This window comes from Leptopilina heterotoma, unplaced genomic scaffold (assembly GCF_015476425.1).
Source record: "Leptopilina heterotoma isolate Lh14 unplaced genomic scaffold, ASM1547642v1 Lhet_11, whole genome shotgun sequence".
Taxonomy (NCBI): Eukaryota; Metazoa; Arthropoda; class Insecta; order Hymenoptera; family Figitidae; genus Leptopilina; species Leptopilina heterotoma.
The window spans coordinates 282,556-304,472 of record NW_025110829.1 but is presented as its reverse complement, the minus strand read 5'-3'; the positions used below and the strand labels follow the sequence as shown (position 1 = coordinate 304,472).

The 21,917-nt window shown below is 22.4% G+C and overlaps 1 protein-coding gene across 2 annotated transcripts; it reads right to left on the bottom strand.

Moving 5' to 3' along the window:
* Positions 1-4,650: 4,650 nt before the first annotated feature.
* Positions 4,651-20,429, bottom strand: LOC122503660 (solute carrier organic anion transporter family member 74D). Of its 2 annotated transcripts, none has more exons than XM_043614294.1 (8): positions 20,135-20,429; positions 16,863-17,062; positions 15,889-16,314; positions 13,015-13,250; positions 12,558-12,837; positions 12,161-12,356; positions 8,010-8,617; positions 4,651-5,082 (listed from the first exon to the last, which is right to left on the bottom strand). In XM_043614294.1, the coding sequence occupies exons 2-8, from the start codon at positions 17,047-17,049 to the stop codon at positions 4,910-4,912; spliced, it is 2,106 nt and encodes a 701-aa protein (XP_043470229.1). In that variant the 5' UTR covers positions 17,050-17,062; positions 20,135-20,429; the 3' UTR covers positions 4,651-4,909. The 2 variants fall into 2 exon arrangements, with proteins under 2 accessions (XP_043470229.1, XP_043470224.1); XM_043614289.1 differs by having other exon boundaries at positions 4,652-5,082; positions 20,179-20,428.
* Positions 20,430-21,917: the final 1,488 nt, after the last annotated feature.

The window sequence follows — 21,917 nt, the reverse complement described above, 5'->3', positions numbered from 1 at the left end:
CGAAGAATTTTATAAAAAAAATTTCAAACAATTGATTTTTTTTCGAAAAAATTTATGCAAATTTAATTTTTAATCATTGAATTCCTGTGAAATTTTTATTATTTTAAAAAATAATTAAATATTCATGAGAAACTTTGTCAAAATTGTTATTAAATAATTTAATTCTTGTGGAAAATTTTATTAAAATAGTAGAATATTGAAAATCACTAAATTAAGAAAAATTTTTAAAAATAATTCAAATTTTGCCAGAATTTTATTAAAATTTTTGAAAATAATTGAATACTTGTGATGAATACTATTATTTATGAAAATTAAATTTTGCAATGAATTTTATTAAAATTCCTGGAAATAATTAAATTTTGTCGAAGAATTTTGCTATTCATTGATAAAGATAATTGAAATTTTGATGACAATTTTTTAAAAATTTTTTAAAAATAAATGAATTTTTGCGAAGAATTTTATTATTTTAAAAATAATTGAATTCTTGTGATGAATACTATTATTTATGAAAATAATTGAATTTTGCAATGAATTTTATAAAAATTCCAAAATGTATTTGAATTTTGACGAAGAATTTTGCTATTTACAAAGATAATTCAAATGTTGTCGAGAATTTTTTTTAAATATTTGAATTTCCGGAAAGAATTTTATAAAAAATTCCTGAATATAATGGAATTTCGACGAAGAATTTTGCTATTTACAATTGTATTATTATTATTAAAATTATATTATTTTCTAGAATGTTTAACTAAAATTCTTCTTTAAATAAAATATTTTAAATAATTTTTGAAAAAGTTCGTCAAGAATTTTCAAATTCATTTGTTAACAATTAAATTTTACAAAATTTCAATTATTCGTAAATTCTTCAGTTAAATATACATTAAAAAATGAAAAATTTAAATAATTTTAAAATATTTCGATTAAGCTTTTGGAAAAAAAATATTTTCAAAGAATTTTTAATAAAAAGTATGAAAAATTCAGATTTTTAAAGATTTTAATTTGAAACCTTTTCAAAATTCAATTATTTCTAAAAAATCACGCTATAAATATAAATATTCAATTATAATCTAAAATTTTAACTGAAATTAACTTTTAAATGAATTTTTATTAGAAAATACAACGAAAATTCAATTTATTATTTAAATATAAAAAATAATAATTTATTGAATAAATGAATTTTTCTCAAAATTGAATTTCTTATAAAGTATTATATGTATGTATTCTTATAAAAATTTTATTATTTATGAAAATAATTGAATCATTGCGAAGAAATTTATAAAAAATTTGTTAATTGAATTCCTGAAAAACTTTTATAATTTTTGAAAATAATTAAATGTTTGCGTAGAATTTTATCCTAATTTTTTATTAAATACTTGAATTCTTTTAGAAAATTTTATTAAAATATAGATATTGAAAATCATTGAATTGAGAATAAAAATTTTGAAAGTAATTGAAATTATTTATAAATTTTAATTAAAATTTCGACGAGAATTTTTTTAAAATTTTGGAGCATAATTGAATTTTTGCGAAGAATTTTATTATTTTTGAAAATAGTTGAATTTATGTAATTATTTGTAACTTCTCCAAAATTCAATTTTTTTAGTGTTTTTAACTAAATTTCTTCTACAAATCCATTATTTTTCATGATTAGTTAAATTTTTATTACAAAATTTAACTAATTTCAGAAGAATTTTAATTATTAAAATTTTTTCAAAAACATAAGTTCTTTAGAATTTCTAAAATAAAATTTATTCGAAACTGAAATTTTCTAAAATATTAAGTTGAAACCTTATTTTAGAGTTCATTTATTTATGAAAATTGAAAAAGCAACTCTTTTAAAATATGATTATTATAATAGTTATAATAGTATTAAAAATTCTAAACTATATTCTAATTTATATTTTATTTTTATGAGAAAAAAATTGTAATTATCGAATTGTTGCTATTTTTTAAATAAATTCAAAAAAAAATTTTTCGTTCTAAAGAAGAAAAAAATAAATAATTTTCTTAAATTGAGATAAAAAAAAAATTCATGAATAAAATCCGGAAAAAGATGATAATTTTCACTTTTTAGTTTAAAGTTGAAACATCTAAAAGATATTTTTTAGAATATAATTTGCTTGTCATTATATTTGGATTGAGCAACAGGTACAATAAAGATAATTTGTTACCCTTAATCTACAACACACATTGACAATAGCCTGTAGCGCAAATACGTCAAATTGTCATACATTATGAAGCCACGTGTATGAGAAAAAGAGTTTATATAGTGTACTACTAATTTCATAATACACTAAACGAATTCAAATTTTTTTTTCAAAAAATTAAATTACAAAAATCTGAACAAAATGAGTATAGAAAATACTACTTTTAGCGAAAAAACATTTTTTACCCAAAAAAAAAAAATTATTTCATAAAAAACAGGAAACGAATAAAAGGGATTAATATTCAAATTTAAAAAATCTTTTAAAAAAAATGAGTAGAAAATACTGTTATTGAATACACATTTCTTTAATTAAAAAATTATTTCGTAAAACAGGAAATAAATAAAAATAGTAAACTGCAACATGATTTGCAGATTTCTTCTTTTTTTTCGACATGTATTTATTTGAAATGAGATTATTAAGGGGAATCAGTTTCCAAACGATAAGGGTCGTAAATTCAAATGACTTGCATAAGATTAAGTGTCATTTCAATTAAACTTAATTAAATATACAGAAGTCAAAAATTTTTTTTCTTGAAAAAAAAGAAGTACAAAAAATAAAAATCTAAATTTAATATACAAAACGAAGTAATCAATTTTTTTTCATAAAATGAGAGAACAAACAAGACCTTCTTATTTTTTACAAAAAATTAAATTAAAAAATAAAAATAATTTTTTTAGTAAAGTTTTTTTAAAATTTTTCCTCTTGATATTCTTACGGGAAACATTTTTCAAATTATTGGAATAAAAGGACAATTAGCATCAGTGATGATTAGGCGTTTAAACTATAAAACAAAAATGAATCGTAAAATTTTCATAAATGGTGTAAAAACTATATGTAACAACGTATTAGGGTAATATGAGGAAAAAAGAAAAAAAAAATTGGATGTATACGTTTGTTAAAGAGATCACATGAAATTTTGCAAACGAATCGCAAATTGCAGTTGCAACCACCCACTTGCTAGTTTAAATTACAGCATTCATAGTGGTAGAAGAATCAAGGCCGGACGAGTGAGATTAGAATCATTAGTCTAGGCTAGTTCGAGGTTTTTCTTTTCTTAGCACTTTGCCTTTGATACCGTTTAACAACTTTTCAGTCAATTTTTATATTTTCTTTTTTATTATTGTCATGAATTTTTTTAAAAACAAGCAATGAAATTTAAAAAAAAAAATTCGTATTAAATTTCTTTACTGAACTTTTTGATTGATTTGTGCTTCAATAACTGGGTCACGGTCATTTAATATTGACATGTGTCTTTATTTTATTTTTTTATTAAATAATTTTATTTTTTTATTTCATTAATATCAATATTTATTTAATCTTAATATACAGTAAAAAAAAATCTACAGAATTTTTAGTAGACCAATTGTACAATTAATTTTATTCTATTTTATATTCTACAAAAAAAAGTTATGTGGAATTTCTCTAGAATTTTTTTTTTAACTCTAGAATAATTGAATGGAATTTTTACATGTATACTCTAGTAAATATTTGGTAAAAGATTACAAACTATTTTTTATAGATATTAATTTATTATGCATTATTATTATCAATAAATTATCAATTAAATTTTATTTTTGAATTTCGCGCCAATTTAGTTCTTGAAATTGCTGCCTTGGCATGAAAATTCGCTCACAAATGAAATGAAGAGAATATAGTACAAGAAGTATGGCGAAAACATGAAATTTCGTTTTAGTTATAAAATAAATAATATTATAAATTACAATCATAAATAAATTGTTAAATAATTACAATTCTACTAAATATTAGGTAAAATTTTACATAATCATTTTTTCATAGATTATGAACAACAAATTATTATTAAAAAAATTATTATTATTATTATTACAACAAATTATTCATTAATTATGTATTATTAATATTAATATATAATAATAATAAATGCAAATTTTTAGACATGGTCCAACCTTGACTATAATGCGTCCAACCAAAAATTTTTTCACTTTGTATAAACTGAAAATGACAATTTTCATTTCACTATACAAAATATTAATATCTTCAGTTGTACAATATATAAATTTTAACAACAATTATTTTTGTGTCAAAATAATGTTAGAGTAACGTTACTGACAAATAATCATTTCGTGAAAACTGAAAGAGACGGTTCTTAATTTTTAAATAAAAGAATTCATTTATCGTTATAAATAAAATTTTTATTAAAACATTAAATTATTTGGTAAATAAATTCTATATCTATAGAATAATAGAATACTTGAATGTTAATTACAATAGTGAATTAATTTATCACCGTAGAAGAAAAATGCAAATGTACAAAATGCTCATGAACATTTTTTTTTCTATTCACAAATAAATGTTAAACAAAATTTTCTATATTTACATATAAAATCGTTTCTGTTCGCAATTTTTATAAATATTTATAAAAAATATATTTTAACTTTTTCATATTTGAATGATATATCAAAAAATTCAATCTTCATTTTACGTTATTGTTTTGTAATAATTGTATACAAAATATATTTTATCACATTATATAAATATATATTCTATATATAACACAATCTGTCTTAAAATTTCCTATAACGTTAAAATTAAAATACTATTAATACTTAATGTAATAGTTGTTTTTGTTTTGATAAGTAAATTTTGGGAATTTTTTTTTTTTTTCATTAACAGTGATGAAATTTTTATATTATGTAATCCTAAATTTATTTTTCAATTTCAGTTTAAGTGGAACTTTTTTCTACGTGGTTCTCATTTTTTTCTGAATTATTCTTTTCCTCTAGTGTCAATGACTTGACAAAATCACGCCTCATGTCTTCATCACTTCCATATAGATCCACATTTTTACCAAGATACCAAACTCCAATGTCGAATAGAACACCAATTATGGTGAAACCTGAAATTTTTTTTTCAATTAATTAAATTTGAATTTTTCTAAATAAAAATTAATTAAATGCAGGGTTGCCACAGATTAGGAAATTTAGGGAAAAGTCAGGAAAAGTAGAATTGATCAGGGAAATCATAGAAAAGTCAGAAATTTTTATTAAAAGTACTGAAAAAAATTTAATGTTTAGAATTTTTGTGTCTTTTTGTTTGCCTCATAAACTATGAAATTACTACGAATTCTTAAAAAAAAATCTTACATTTTTTCTATTTCTGAAAATAATTTATTTTAAATAACTTAATTCTATATTAAAGAACTGCCATAAAGTTATTGCTTATAAATCATGTAATAAAGTATTTTTTAAAAATTTTAATTTCAATTCAGTTAAAATTAGTTTCAATTTTTTAAATTTTGACGCAATTCTTTGAAAGAAATCAACCATCTAAATAAATATTAAAATTCTTTCAAGAAATTCAATTATTTTCAAAAATTAAAAAAAAAGTTCTTGTAAACGTCATTTTAATTATCTTTATAAATAGCAAAATTCTTCGTCGAAATTCAATTATATTTAAGAATTTTATAAAATTTATTGCAAAATTCAATTATTTTCATAAATAACAATATTCACCATAAGAATTCAATTATTTTCAAAATTATTAAAATTCTTCTAAAAAAATCAATTAGTTTTAAAAAATCTTAAAAAATTGTCAACATTTCAATTATCTTTATTAATAAACAGCAAAATTATTTTCATAAATAATTGTATTCATCACAAGAATTTAATTATTTTTAAAAGTAATAAAATTCAATTATTTTCAAAAATTTTAATAAAATTCTTTCTCAAAATTTCAATTATTTAAAAAAAATTTTTTTAATTCAATGATTTTCAATATGCTACTATTTTAATAAAATTCCCCAAAAGAATTCAATTATTCAACAAAAATTTTGGTAATATTCTACACGAACATTTAATTATTTTCAAAAAAAAAAAAAATTTCACAGACATTCAATTATTAAAAATAAAATTTACATAAATTTTTTCGAAAAAAGCAAACGTTTTAAAATTTGTCATTAAATTCTTCGTAGTAATTCAATTATTTTCAAAAGTTTTAAAATTATTTTCATAAATAACAATATTTATCATGAGAATTCAATTATTTGCAAAAATAATAAAATTCAATTATTTTTAAATATTTTAATAAAATTCATGGTCAAATTTCTATTATTTAAAACAAAAAATTTTTAATTCAATAATTTGTATATCTATTATTTTGAAAAAATTTCCCAAAAGAATTCAATTATTTAAAATCAATTTTGACAAATTTTCTCATGAATATATTTAATTATTTTCTAAAATCATGAAAATTTCACAGGAATTCAATTATTAAAACTAGAATTTGCATAAATTTTTTTTTAAAAAGTCAATTGTTTGAAACTGTTTTATAAAATTCTGTGCAATAATTCAATTATTTTCAGTAATAATGAAACTCATTTCAGAATTTCAATTATTTTTATAACAATTTTAATCGAATTCCTCGAAAAATGTAATTATTCTTAAAAACTTTTATTGAAATTCGTCGAAAGAATTTAATTATTTAAAAATTTTTTAATAAAATACTTTATGAAAATTCAATTTCGAGAAACATTCAATTATTCAATAAATTATTTGCTTTTATATTTAAATAATTGAATTTTCGTAGAATTTTCTAATAAAAATTGAGTTAAAAATTAATTTTAGTTAAAATTTTAGATTATAATGGAAGATTAATATTTATAGCGTGAAAAATTGAATTTTGAAAACGTTTCAAATAACAATCTTTGAAAATTTGAATTTTTTATATTTTTAATTAAAAATTCTATGAAACTAATTTTTTTTGAAGAAGCTTAATCGAAAATTTTTTAAATTATTTAAAGTTTTTATTTGCTAATGTATATTTAATTGAAGAATTTACGAATAATCGAAATTTCGTAAAATGAATTGTAAACAAATGGATTTGAAAATTGTTAAAGAACTTTTTAAAAAATTATTAAAAATAGTTGATTTAACAAAGAATTTTAGTGTAAAATTATGGACATTTATTATTTTCTAGAATTATTCACTAAAATTCTTCTTTTTAAAAATTTATTAAAAATAATTTATTTAAATAATAATAATTTTCTAGAATTTTTCACTAAATTTTTTTTTAAATCTATTATTTTTAATAATTTTTCAAAAAGTTCTTTTACGATTTTCAAATCCATTTGTTTACAATATAATTTTACGAAATTTCGCAATTTTTTAATTTTTAATTAAAAGAAGTTTAATGAAAAATTCTTCTTTAAATCAATTATTTTTAATAATTTTTAAGAAACTTGTTTAATAATTTTCAAATCCATTTGTTTACAATTCAATTTTACGATTATTATTGAAATGAAATAATGAAAGTAATTTTGAAGAAGTTACATTCACAATATTCAATTATAATATAAAATAATGATTTTATCACTCGGTAGCACCTTTAATTATTAGAATTATTAGAATTAAAAATCTTGAAAATCTTAGTTTCCATGGAAAAATAATAATTAATTAATTAATTTATTTATATTTATTTTACTTAGTGAATCAGAATATTCTTTAAAGTCAGGGAAAACGTTAAATTTTTTTCTGGTTATCAGAGAGAAACAAAATTAAATTTTTGTGGCAACCCTGAAAAATTTTTCCTTCACTCAAAATTCTTTTTCCAGATAAATTATTTTTTCCACTAAGTAAATTTAATGAATTTTACAAAATGTAACAATTTCTAAAAAGAAAAATCTTTAATGTTGATAAACTGGTTTTTCTTTCAAATTTTTCTTTTCTTAGGGTCTCGAAAATTGATGATTTATCTGAATTTAAAAGGATGGAAGCAATTCAAAAAATTAAATTTGATTAGCGTGTTATTTATCAAATTATAACTCACATATTGCCGTGCTGTTAATATAGTTTCGAAACTTATCTGGGTCATAAACCCAACAGTTTCCCTTCATACCACAAGCATCGTCCCACACAAGGCAAGTGGAATCTATCAGTGCTCCATAAATAATGGGACCCGGAATAAGGGCAAAAAGTGAGATCAACATTAATGTTATTCCTTGAGCAAATGCCTTATCCCTGTCGTCGACACTTCGATAATTAACCAGAACATTGCCAATTTTTCCAGAACATGTGAGCAATTGTATAATGCACATTATAATTGTCAGTATTAAATAGGGATTTCGACAATCACTTTTACAAGCACCAGCTTTAACGATATTTAAAATATTTGTCATCAAAATATTGTCATCTTGATTAATTGAAGAAACACTCAATTGATCCTTCAACTGATTATCCGATTGATAATAGGAATTTTGAATATTCATTGGATTTTGTGTACAACTGCAATTTCCATATTCACCATTTGTCAGTACTGTCTTACAACCTGCGTGGCATGCCGAGAAAAATGTTGTCATTGTTGGCTCATAACAAACCGGCGAATATTTCACCGTATCACAGGAACAATCTGCGTTGCATGGAGAGTCGAGATTTATTCTGCGAAAGAAGAAATAATTTCATTTACAAAATTAACAATTTTTTTTTATTTTTATATTTGAATTTTTTTATTTTCAATAAAACGGTATTAAGTTGAATATGTGACGTACTTCGAAGAAAGGTACCTAAGAAGAAACATTATTTTTAGGTTATATTTGTATAATTCTTCCGTTAATTAAACGCTTCTGTTTAATTGTTTAAAAGTAAAATCAGTTTTTATTAATTATATTAGATGTAAGAAATAATTCACTATCAATCGTTTATATTGAGATTTGATCCCCATGGTATATTTTCGTTCCAAATATTATAAACATAACCTAGAAATTTTTGCATCTTAGGTACCGTTCTTTAGAGCGCGTCACATATAAGAAAAACTATGTCCATAAATAAAAATGGAAATTAATTAAATAATACGAATGAAATAATCTTTTTTTCTCCACTTCTTTTTTCTACTTTTATCCAAAAGTGAAAATTATTTACAATTTATTTATTTACGAATATTATTTATTTTATAACGGAAGCGAATCAATTTTAAAAATTTTAACCTAATTTTTTGAAAGAATCCAACTATCTTAATAAATATTAAAATTCTTTCCAAAAATTCAATTATTTTCAAATATTTAAAAAAATTCTCTTCAACATTTTAATTATCTTTGTGAATAGCAAAATTCTTCGTCAAAATTCAATTACCTACATTTAGAAATTTTTATAAAATTCATTGCAAAATTCAATTATTTTCATTAATAATAGTATTTATCACAAGAATTCAATTATTTTCAAAATTAATAAAATTCTTTGCAGAAATTCAATTATTTTTAAATATTTAAAAGAAAATTCTCGTCAAAATTTTAATTATTATCTTTATAAATAGCAAAATTTCTTTTTTGAAATTCCATTATATTCACGAATTTTTATAAAATTCTTTCCGGAAATTCAAATATTTAAAAAAAATTCTCGATAACATTTTAATTATCTTTGTAAATAGCAAAATTCTTCGTCAAAATTCAATTATATTCAAGAATTTTTATAAAATTCATTGCAAAATTCAATTATTTTCATAAATAATAGTATTCATCACAAAAATTCAATTATTTTCAAAATTAATAAAATTCTTTCCAGAAATTCAATTATTTTGAAATATTTAAAAAAAATTCTCGTCAATATTTTAATTATCTTTATAAATAACTAAATTCTTTGTCAAAATTCACAATCACAATAATTCAATTATTTTTAAAATAATAAAATTCTTCTAAAAATTCAATTATTTTTAAAAAATCTAAAAAAATTGTCAACATTTCAATTATCAATAAATAGCAAAATTCTTCGACAAAATTCAATTATTTTCAGAAATTTTAATAAAATTCTTTCCGGAAATTCAATTATTTTCAAATATTTAAAAAAAATAATTCTCGTTAATATTTTAAATATCTTTATAAATAGCAAAATTCTTCGTCAAAATTCAAATACATTTTGGAATTTTTATAAAATTCATTGCAAAATTCAATTATTTTCATAAATAATAGTATTTATCTCAAGAATTCAATTATTTTCAAAATTAATCAAATTCTTTGCAGAAATTCAATTATTTTTAAATATTTAAAAGAAAATTCTCGTCAAAATTTTAATTATTATCTTTATAAATAGCAAAATTTCTTTTTCGAAATTCCATTATATTCACGAATTTTTATAAAATTCTTTCTGGAAATTCAAATATTTAAAAAAAATTCTCGACAACAGTTTAATTATCTTTGTAAATAGTAAAATTCTTCGTCAAAATTCAATTATATTCAAGAATTTTTATAAAATTCATTGCAAAATTAAATTATTTTCATAAATAATAGTATTTATCTCAAGAATTCAATTATTTTCAAAATTAATAAAATTCTTTGCAGAAATTTAATTATTTTTAAAAATTTTAATAAAATTCATATGGAAAAATTTCAATTATTTACAAAAATTGTTCTTAATTTAATATTGTTTATTTTTCCAACTAATTTAAGATAATAATTTTTATATTATATAAAATGTAAAAAATATAATTATGTAAAAAATTATGTTAAAATTATCATCTGAAATTAGTTAATAACTTTTTATTATTTTCAACCTAAAAATAAAGTTTTTTTAAAAAAAAAATTAATCAAAAAATTTTTTTTAAATTGTTTATATTAGATTAGAAATAAATTTAAACTCAAATATCAACAATATAATTATGTTCAAGCTTTACGAAAAATATTTACAGAGGGAGTTTTAAGAAATTAATTTAAGAAAAGAAAAGTTAACTTAGTTAAAAGTTACCAATTCGTGGAAAATTACCCATATAATTAATTAATATTTATGAAAAATTAATTGTGCAAATTTCTACCTAGAATTTACTCTAGTAAGAAAATTTTCTTTCTGGTTAAGAAAGTCTACCGAATTTTTTTCAGTTAAATTCTATAGAAAATGTTCAGTATATTTTATTTAGAATCATTCTGTATAATCTTTTGAATAAGATTCTACAGAATATTATGTCTGGGTTTTCTTTTCTATTTTCTTTATTTTCTATAAATAAATTTTTGCTAAAATCCACCTTGGAAATACGAAAAATATTGTCAAAGAACTTGCGCATTGTTTTATTCAAATTTCAAATTGATATAATTTCTAGAAGAATTAGAAGATTTTAATTTTTATTTACTGAATTTTAAAGCATTTTCTGTGTATTTTTCAAATTCAAATCTATTTTATAAAAAAAAAATTAATCCCGCTTTTGTCAAAAATAAACCTTATTTTTTAATTTGTTACAGAAACTACCTCTTTTTTTTATTTTTTCAATCATTTTTATTAGGAAGTTTTTTTTTTAGTAAATTTCGTAAAGCTAAAAAATGGGGTAACAATTGTTTTTCAAAAAGGATTTAAAAAGTTAACTTTTTCTTATTTTCTTGAAAATCTATTGTTATCTCTCACCTTTGAAATTTACATAATTTATTGGAAAAAATCTCAGGTTTTTAATGAAAATGATAAAAAAATTAAAAAACGAGGTAGTTCTTTACAGTTTTTATCTAAGGATATCAAATTGAGACAAAAGACAAATCAAAAGTGTTGCGAAGTAACGTTTTGATTCGTCTTTTGTCTCAATTTAATGTTCTTAGAAAAATTACGTTATAAAAATTGAAAAATAAGATTTTATTTGAAAAAAGAATTTTTGAATTGAAAAGTCCACTAAAAATGCTTTAAAATTCACTATTAAAAATTAAAAAGTGTCAAGTTCTGTCGAAATTATACTAATTTTAAATTAATAATTTTGCTGAAAACCTCATAACTGTAATCCCTATAATTTATACTATTAATTTTTTTTTATAAAAGTTCATGTTTTCAGATTTTATTACTTTTATACACAACAACAATTTATCAGAGTTCTAATTAAGCCATTTCTAGAAAATAAAAATTTTTACTTAATCTTTTCACGTGGAGTTGCTTAGAGTTCAAATTTTACTATTTAATAAATATTGTAGAAAAAAATTATATAAAAAAAGTATTAGTTTCTTTTTAGAGATAAAAACTTACTGCATCGATTTTGAATCAATTCCTTCGATTTGAGTAGCGGGACAGCTCAAAAATAAAAATGCCGTTTGTCCAAAAATGTACGATATGCCAATAATGACATTCCAGCCGAGCAAAATTCGTGGACCTGGTTTATATTTACTAATCACTGCTCCTGATATCAGAAAACCGAGTACCATTCCTATTAAAGTGATCGGGCCTGTTCGAAAACAATAATCAAAATAAAATATATTAGAAATATTTTGATATTTAAAAAAAGAAATATCTAAATTTCTGTCATTATTGTTTTATTATTTTTGCTTCAAGAAATCATGCTGTGCCTTTTTACGTGCAAGTTTGCAATAATATTAAAATACCTACAAATTTGTCTATTGGCATTTTTTTAGGGTGTTATTTTTACCTGTAATCATTGAACTTTTTGCAGCTGATACACCAAACAAAACCTCCATATATTTCGACATGAATGTTATGTAAGCTGATGCACCAAGAATATAAAAAACTCCACTGAAATTGTTGCAGGTCAAAATGGGATTCAACATTAATCGTTTCGTCGATGTAATAAAATCACTCACTGTTGGAACAAATTCCATTTCTTTATTTGCTACCGTCGAATTTTCTTTTTCTTTTATATTCTCAATTTTTTGGAATGTCGGATCATGTTTGAAAGGTTCCTCCGCAATCTGTGCATTATCACAATAAACATGTAAAATATTATCAAATATTCTTTTCCTCAAAGTCCCTAACTTCTTACAGATTGTTTGCTGCATATTCTTAATTTTTTCTAGATTTTAATTTATTTTGATTTTTATGTGAATTTTGCTATACAGTATATGATTAGTAGAAGAATAAGAAACTACCTCCTTGGAAGATGTATTTGATTTTGGCAAATGACGTGGAAACATGGCAATAAAAACTGCAAACATTCCCATAGTCGTTCCAAGAATAATCCAACCGATCCACCAGGCACCCAACCATCGTGGATCTTCTTTAGTAATTACAGGATGCAAAGTAGGATCTATATACAAACTTAAACATGCATAGCCTAAAACGAATCCAACGACAGGTCCCAAAGTCCGAAGAGCAAACGTGACTCCTGCAAGAAAGAAAATAAATAAAAAATTTATCCTTAAGCGTATAAAAAAAAGTACTAAATAAAACTCAATTCTTCTTACAATAAATAAGGAGAAATTAAAAAAGATATTTTCCATAAATAGGTAAAAAAATAGAAGAAAAAATTGCACTAACTTAAGAATTGACTTCACTAAAAAATAGATTCTTTTTGAAAAATTCCCTTAAAAACATTTTGCATCAAATAAATTTTTGCATTAAATCATTATCATACCCAAATATTGTGCATTAAAATCTAAATTTGAACATTTACGATTGATAAGACAAGGAAAACAATGAATTTTGATTTCTTAATTTTTCTGAAGAAAATAAAAAGAGAATAAATTTTCCTAAAATTAGAAATCAAGTTTTTTCTTCTAACGGAAACGTTTTATATAAATAACTATTTTATTGATATTTATCAGATATACAACGAAGCGGGAATAAAAAAACGTAAACAAGTTAAAAAAAGAAATTAACATTATTAATCTTTTTATCGGTCATTTATCAAGTTAGATAAGAAAAAAAAATGTAAATCCCAAGGGTTGAATTAACAACAAAAATTCTAAAAAAAAAACACTTTTTTTCAATTGTCTCTTTAATGGACCTTCTTTATTAATTTTATCAAAACTAGAATTAAATTACAATTCAAAGTTAAAAATTATAATTGAATTTTAATAAATAATAATAAATCAATAAATAATAATTTTATAAATAATAAATTTATAAACACTAAATAGAATTAAATTTGAATCTAAAACAATGATTGGAATAAAATTTTAAGGTGGACACATGTCAGTAAAGTCTGGGAAATGTCAGGGAAACAAAATTTTTGACAGTAAAGTCAGGTAAATTAACGAAATTGAGATTTTTTTAGACTTATTTTCAAAAATTGCGACTTTTCTTACAAATATTGCAACGAAATACAAAAATTCTTTTAAAAAATTCAATTATTTTTAAAAAATTATATTAAAATATTTTTAAAAACTAATTCTTAGAGTTGTTTTAACAAGATTCAATTATCTTTGAACAAAGTGAATAAAAATTTATAAAAATTTACTTTTTTAGACTTATTAAAAAATTATAAATATTTATAATTAAAATTCTTTGAAAATTTTATTATTTTTATTTATATTTTTAAAAAATTCAATTATTTTTAAAAGATTTTATCAATTGTTTTGAAATTTTCTAATTGTATATAATTAAAAAACTATTATCTTTCAAAAATTATTGAAAAATATTTTTAAAAAAATTAATTGTGAGAATATCTTTATTATAATTCTTTGAAAATATTTTACCTTAATAACTTAAGAAAAAAAAATATGGACCGTTACAATCATTATAAAAAAAGAGTTTTTGTATTTAAAATAATTGAATTCTAGAAGAACTTTCAAAAAATAATTTAAAATAATTCATTTAGAAATGAAGTTTAGTTGAAAATTGCAGAAAATAATTGAATTCACGTAGGGTTATAATTATAATTTTTAAAAATTATTAAAATTCAAGAAGTTTACTCATTATTCGTAAACTTTCATATTTTCCAGTAAAAAGAATTTTGTCAGGGAAAATAATTTTAATGTCAGTAAATTCTAAGGTAAATTGATAAACTTAAAATTGTGACCACCCTGAATTTTAATTAATAATCAGAATTAAATTTTCAATTCAAATTAAGAATTAAATTTTCATTCAAAGTAAAACATTATAATTAAATTTTAATAAATAATAATAAATTAATAATAATTTTATAAAATAATAAATAGATACTAATTAGAATTAAGTTTTAATCTAAAACAATGATTAGAATTTAATTAAAATTAATAATCAGAATTAAAATTCAATTGAAATGAATAATTAGAATTAAATCTCAGTCTAAAATAAATTTCTATTTATATTAATAATTCGAATTTTTTCATTAAATCCAAATTGTATAATCTAATTTTACTCCCCCATGCGCACCGTTAGTGTGGCAATGACACTGGAACTCGAATGATTTTTATTAAACGATACTCACGAATCTTGTCATCTCTTACGCAACGAAATAAAAATAATTTCCTAGCATTTCAAGATTAAGAATCAAAATTTTACTTTCCTTCCTTTGGGCTTAAAATGTAAAATTTTTCATTTTTATTGCTTCAATAATTTATTGATTCTTTACTTTTTGAGAAGCGAAATTGATAAAAAATAGTTAATTCAGTTTTTTGGAGGTGAGCAGTTTCTTTTCATGAAAAAAAAGTCTTGCAGTGGGGGATAATGAGTAAGAGAGAGAAAAAAGGAATTTTCTCTCTCCGTTCCATTGCCTCCACTTTGGCGTTGGCGCACGCGCCCAACGACGTATTAGCGTTGGAGTGGGGGCAATGAGAAAGAAAGAGAAAAAGGAAATTTTCTCTCTCTTACTCATTACCCCCACTTGGCGCGTGCGCCCGAAGGAAACTCAGCGTTGGAGTGGGGGCAATGCGAAAGAAAGAGAAAAAGAGAATCTTCTCTCTCTTACTCATATTGACTTGGCGCGTGCGCTCGAAGTTAACGCATCAGAAGAGTGGGGGCAATGAGAAAGAAAGAAAAAAGCAGAATCGCTTGCGCCCAACGAAAATTCAACATCTGAGTGAAAATAAAAAAAAACATACCCAACAACATTGGAGTATTTTTCTTCTTCGTATTATCATCAAGATACGTTTGTCCCAATCCATAATAAAGCGTTGTGCCAATACCTAAAATAAATTGTGACAAAAAAACAAGTAATCTTGGAAGAATACTTATGTCCTGTAGTGATTCTTCATCACAACTTGGTGGCTCTCTATTTCTCGTGCAAGTTGGAAGGTCCTCACTTACAGTGGAATTAATAATTAAATTTTGATCGAGATACTCTCGTGTCAAGGCTAATGCATCCTTTCCAGGACCGTAAATAATATGTGGAAGGGCCAGTACAATGCATGATAATGCACTTAATGCAACACCAACGGCTATCCATCTTGGCCGATGACCAGTTCCTCCGTAATACGTTAAAACTAGAGATAAAATTTGTGATATCTCATTTCCTGAGAGTATTATTCCTGTAATGTGTAAAGAGAAACTAATATCATTGTTTCCATAGAAAATATCTTTATTTGTTTTTAATTATATGGAGGGAAAAAAAATACTTTTTCTAATTCGAGTTCTTATTTTTTGGATGAAAAAATTATCGCTAAGTAAACGTAATTAATTACTATTTAAACATAATTAAAAAAGCACTATTTCTTTCAAAATATTATACTGATTAGTGAATGTAATATGATTTTTTAAGAATTCTTTATCGATAGTCTCTATCTTGTGCAGATGGTAATATTTATTTTATTTCACTTCGAACAATCTTGACAATTTTATTTTACATAAATAAATAATTAACATTTGTATTAACAAACATTCCATTCTAATAATTTTTGTACAAAACTTTAAAATTATATTTCTACATTTCTTTATTTTTACGTCTAGTATAAATTATAAATTTTGAAACACTGCTTTTACAAATATAAATAAGTGATTAGGAGAAATTACAATAAAATAGTATTTTTCCATCGACTTTGAACAAAAATTCTAGGCTTTTTGTATTTTAATTTTTTACCTGTTGTTTGACTTGGAATTTTAAACCTTTTCTCAAGTGTTGTTAAGGTGACCATGACATATACGAAAGCCATACTTTGAACTGTGCCAAGTAGGCCATAAACAATAATAAAAACTTTTGCGGTTGCTCGACCTTCCAGCCATTTGGGATAAATGCCACAAAGACCGCATTTTGAATCCTCGCCCATCCTTCCGGCAGTCCTTAAATATTTTTTTAATTTATAAGAATCGAAAAAAAGGAGTAGCGAATTTAGAGAAAAACAAGTTGCGCATGCGCCCCGCGTCAACGGTAGAGTGGGGTCAATGAGTGCGAGAGAGACAATTTCGTGTTTCTCTCTCGCACTCATGGCCCCCACTCTACCGTTGACGCGGGGCGCATGCGTGACAATTCAGCGTTGGAGTGGGGGCAATGGGAAAGAAAGAGAAAAACGGAATTTTCTCTCTCACACTCATTACTCCCCACTCTACCGTTGAAATGGAGAAAAAGAAAAACGGTATCAAATAAAAAATTATTGTTGAGAAAAAATTGAGAAAAAATTTCATCTAATAAAAAATAAAAAAAATTATAACACAAATTTTTTTCTTCTTTAAATAAATCTTTTTCGAAAGAAAAAAGAATTTATATCAGAAATGGTATAAAATTTTCAGACAATAAAATTCGTGTCCTATATATATAAAAGACCACACACGTGATTGAATCTTCCTTTATTCCTATAGTCATTTGCATATTGTAACTCTATCGTACTTTGCGTTTGTCAATATGTATTTTATGATTATGGAAATCTAACTAATAATTACCCCCGCCCCTTGAAGAAAAAAAAACAATAAATAAAAACAGAAAAAAATTAGAAGCATTGTTCAAAGAAAAGATAAATTTTGCAATTGTTTCGAAAACAGTAAAATTAAAAAGAGTCAATATAAAATAAAAAAATTATGACATCGTGTCAATTTGTAAAGTACATAAATCATAAAATTCATATTGTTTTCAGCACTATTGTCTGAATATTTATTTGCTATATCTCTAAATGCATAATTTGTTTCTTACATAACGAAAACTACCAACATTGTTTGACCTGTGAGTTCGACAAATGCATTCTACAATTATTGTACACGATCTGTACACTACTGCTAAATCTGTATTAAAGGCATGTAACGAGAGGTAAATTACTGTTCTGTGCGAATCTTGTACAGTCACCACTAAAAGGAATATTTCTAATACGAAACAAATTTTTTTTTTTGATTACAATCAATTTTTTTACGATTTTAGAAAAAACTATGGAATAATTTTTTTTTAATAATAAATAATTTTGGAAAAAATTTTTCCGTAAATTCTTATTTGCGCAGAAAAAATATGAGACTTTTAAATAACAATTTTTTCTTTTTCTAAATTTGAAAGAAAATTCTTTTTCTTACATAGAATTGAAATTGACTGTATAGAAATTTTACAGGATGTGCATATCCTAGAGAGTATGTAATTATCATCTCTTTTATGCATTTATATACATCTTTCGTCTTTTATTCAAAAAAACACGTATATTTCATATCTAGAATCGTAAAATATATGTAATTATCAACAAACTATATTAGACTTATTAATAAAAGAGCTGATTGTTTATTATTAATCGAAAATTCTTTAAATGTTTATAAGATAAGAAGAATATTTATATGGAATTTTTATATTATTGTATAAAGATAAAATGAACTATTTTATGATGATAAATGAAATATTTTATAAAGATAATTAAAAAAATTATGATTATAGATTATTAAGTATTTATATAAGTTATAAATTTATTTAAGAAGATTAAATAGGAAAAAAAGAAAGATTTGACAAAATTGAAAAGATGAGCAATAAATTAAAAAATTTATTCATTTTTTTTTCCTTTTTGGTAGATATAATAAATTGCTCATAGTAAGTAAAGAGAAAGGGCGCAGACATTAGAATCGTAAGATTTGTAAAAGTGGCACGTATTTTCAATGTACGTCATTCTACATATAATTTAATTCATATTTATTTCAAAAAATTCTGCACCTCACATATGAATTAATTTATATTGTTCAAATTTTTATTTTCTTTCCTAAAGAAGTTGTCGAATCTACATAAATTCTGCATTTAAGACAATAATTCAGTTTTATTTCTATGTTGTGTTAATTTTTCACTCTTTCCTATTTTATTTATTTATATAAATTCACTGATACAAAGTACTTAACAATAACCGAAAATTAATCATTATTATTAGTTTTACATAAAAGTAGTAGTTATTAGAAAATATTTTTAAATTATTTTAAAAATTATTATAATTTCTTGCAATTCTTATAAATTATTATTTACTTTTGTATAAATTATTATAAATATTATAAATAATTATAAATAATAATAAATAATAATAAATAATGTTTGTAAATTATTATAAAATGTAAATAATATATTTTACTTCTAATAAAACAATTCATTAAATTGATCCTAATTAATAATTTTAATTGAATAGTTATTTAAACTATATATTTATTTTATGTTTTACTTATTTCTGATAATAGTTATTTATTTGAATACTTATTTAATTTAATAATTAGATTTCTCACCTAATGTAAAAAGTTTAATCACTTTCACTCCTTTGATAAAAATAAATTATTTCATAATTTTTAAAAATAGTAAAATTTACAAGTATATTCAATTAGGGAGTGAAAATTATTTTAATTTTTTACATTATTTTAATTTTTTCAAATTTCAATTTTCATTTCTTAGAATTATTTATTTTTAAATTATTTTTTTAATTAGAATTTCCTTACAACAATGAGTAAACTATTCGTGAAACTACAATTTATAACAGTAAAAAAAGGAAATGTGAACAATTCTCATTTTACACACTTTTTGCAGATTACAAATCTCGATAATCTGAATGACTGAGCATTATTAACTTCTGATTACGAATATAACTTTGATTTATCAACTCAAGAAGTAATTTTTACAAATTAGCAAAAGATTGTAGAATATAATTTGTTCCACTTATATACATAAAAAGTCACATTGACAATCGAAATTAAAAATTACCACGTTAATAATTAATATAAATCATTAGAAAAAACAATTTTTTACTTAAAAAATTTTTTTTTTAAACAATAATTTAGTTTTTTAAATTTGATTTTTTTTTTCAAAAACAGAAAAAGAAATTCTTGGCAAAAAGAATTCTGGAAAATGTATCCAAAATGAAGAAATAGAGAAGTACAAGAAGGGAGAATTATATAGAAATAGAAAACTAAATTTTGCTGTACCTAATGAACAAAATTTCTAAAATTAAGAACAGAATTTCCTTTACCGTTCTTAATGACAGGACACGTGACTTTCTCCTGGCATGGACGCCGGAAGGATAATCCACTTTCTTGAACGTTCTCCTGGAGAACGTTTATCTTTCTATTTTGAAGATTTTTGTTACTGTCACTTGTTTAAAAGAAAATTTAATTTAATTCAAGGATAAAGGTGGACAAGAGGTGATTGAGAAATAAAGGAACACTCTAATGTCGAATAATCACTGGATAACTGAGCATCATCCGCTTTAGTTGTAGCTTATTCGCTTCCCCTACTCTTTTTAATACAAAATATAAAACGATAAAAGAAGAGTAATTCAAATGTTTGTGCGCCTTATGTTCAAATGAAAGACAGCTGCTGGCATCTGACGTTGAAATGGTGAATTGAAACTCGAATGGTATTTTATCCACTGATAAGGGAACAGTGGAGAACCAAATGCCACTGGAGAATGAACCACAGGTCAAATGAACCACTTTTACTATAGTTTGATATTGAGAGCGGTATGGTAGTTGATAGAAAATTCGAGAGATGGAGCTGTGGAAAAACGTCCAGAATTTTTCTACTCGCTCTAATAATGTTTCTGAATGATAACAAATAAAAACATTCATTTTTGTGAGCAAACAAATTGTGGATATTTTCTACCCTCCTTATTTTTTGTGAATTGACTTTTCTATTAAATTCCTTTTTTTCGAAAGAAATATCAACTGATATACATTATTATTGTTTGTCTGTTTTCTTACTTAGAAACAATACCATAACCAGAATAATAAAATTGAAGGTTTTCTACCCTCCTACATTTTTTTGTAAATTAGTCTAGCCTATGAAAAATCAATTTTTTCCGAAGAAAATTAAGAAAAAATTATAAAAAATGGAATGCCGTTGAAATTATTTTCAAAAAATGCCCTTGCTTGAAAAACTTAATTAAAGGAAATATAATGGTTTGTGAGAAAACTAAATAAACCGTAACAATAATTTGGATGTATTTACGTTCTAATACCAAATTTTTCTTTTAGATGTTACAGATGAATTATCAACAAAAAAAGGCTTTCTGTTAGAGAACTAAATCGTAACAATTTTTTGGATGTATGTATTTTCATTCCTGTATTTTCATTTGGAGAGTAAAAAACTCATGGTCATCATCTAATTCCAAATTTCTTTTAAATCTTTCAAATGGATATCAGTGAAAACAAGGCTTTTTGTTAGAGAACTAAATCGTAACATTTTTTGGATTTATTTTCATTTCTCTGGAACCGGATTTTAAGTTCTGACAATTTGGTGAGTAAAAAAATTACAATGTTCATCTAATTAAAATTTTCTTTTTTTAGACGTGGCATATGAATTATCAACAAAAAAACGGGTTTTTTGTTAGAGTACTAAATTGTGACAATTTTTTGGATGTATTTTGATTCCTCTAAAAGTGAATTTCAAGCTTTGACAGTATGGTGAGTAAAAAAAATATTCATGGTCATATCTAATATCAAATTTCTTTTTCTTTTTTAGATGTTGCAGATGAATTATTAACAAAAAAGGCTTTCTGTTAGAGAACTAAATCGTAACAACTTTTTGGATGTTCTTTTATTCCTCTGGAAGCGGATTTTAAAATGACACTTTGGTGAGTAAAAAAATTACAATGTTCATCTAACTAAAATTTTCTTATTTTAGACGTTGCATATGAATTATCAACAAAAAAACGGCTTTTTTGTTAGAGTACTAAATCGTGACAATTTTTTGGATGTATTTTGATTCCTC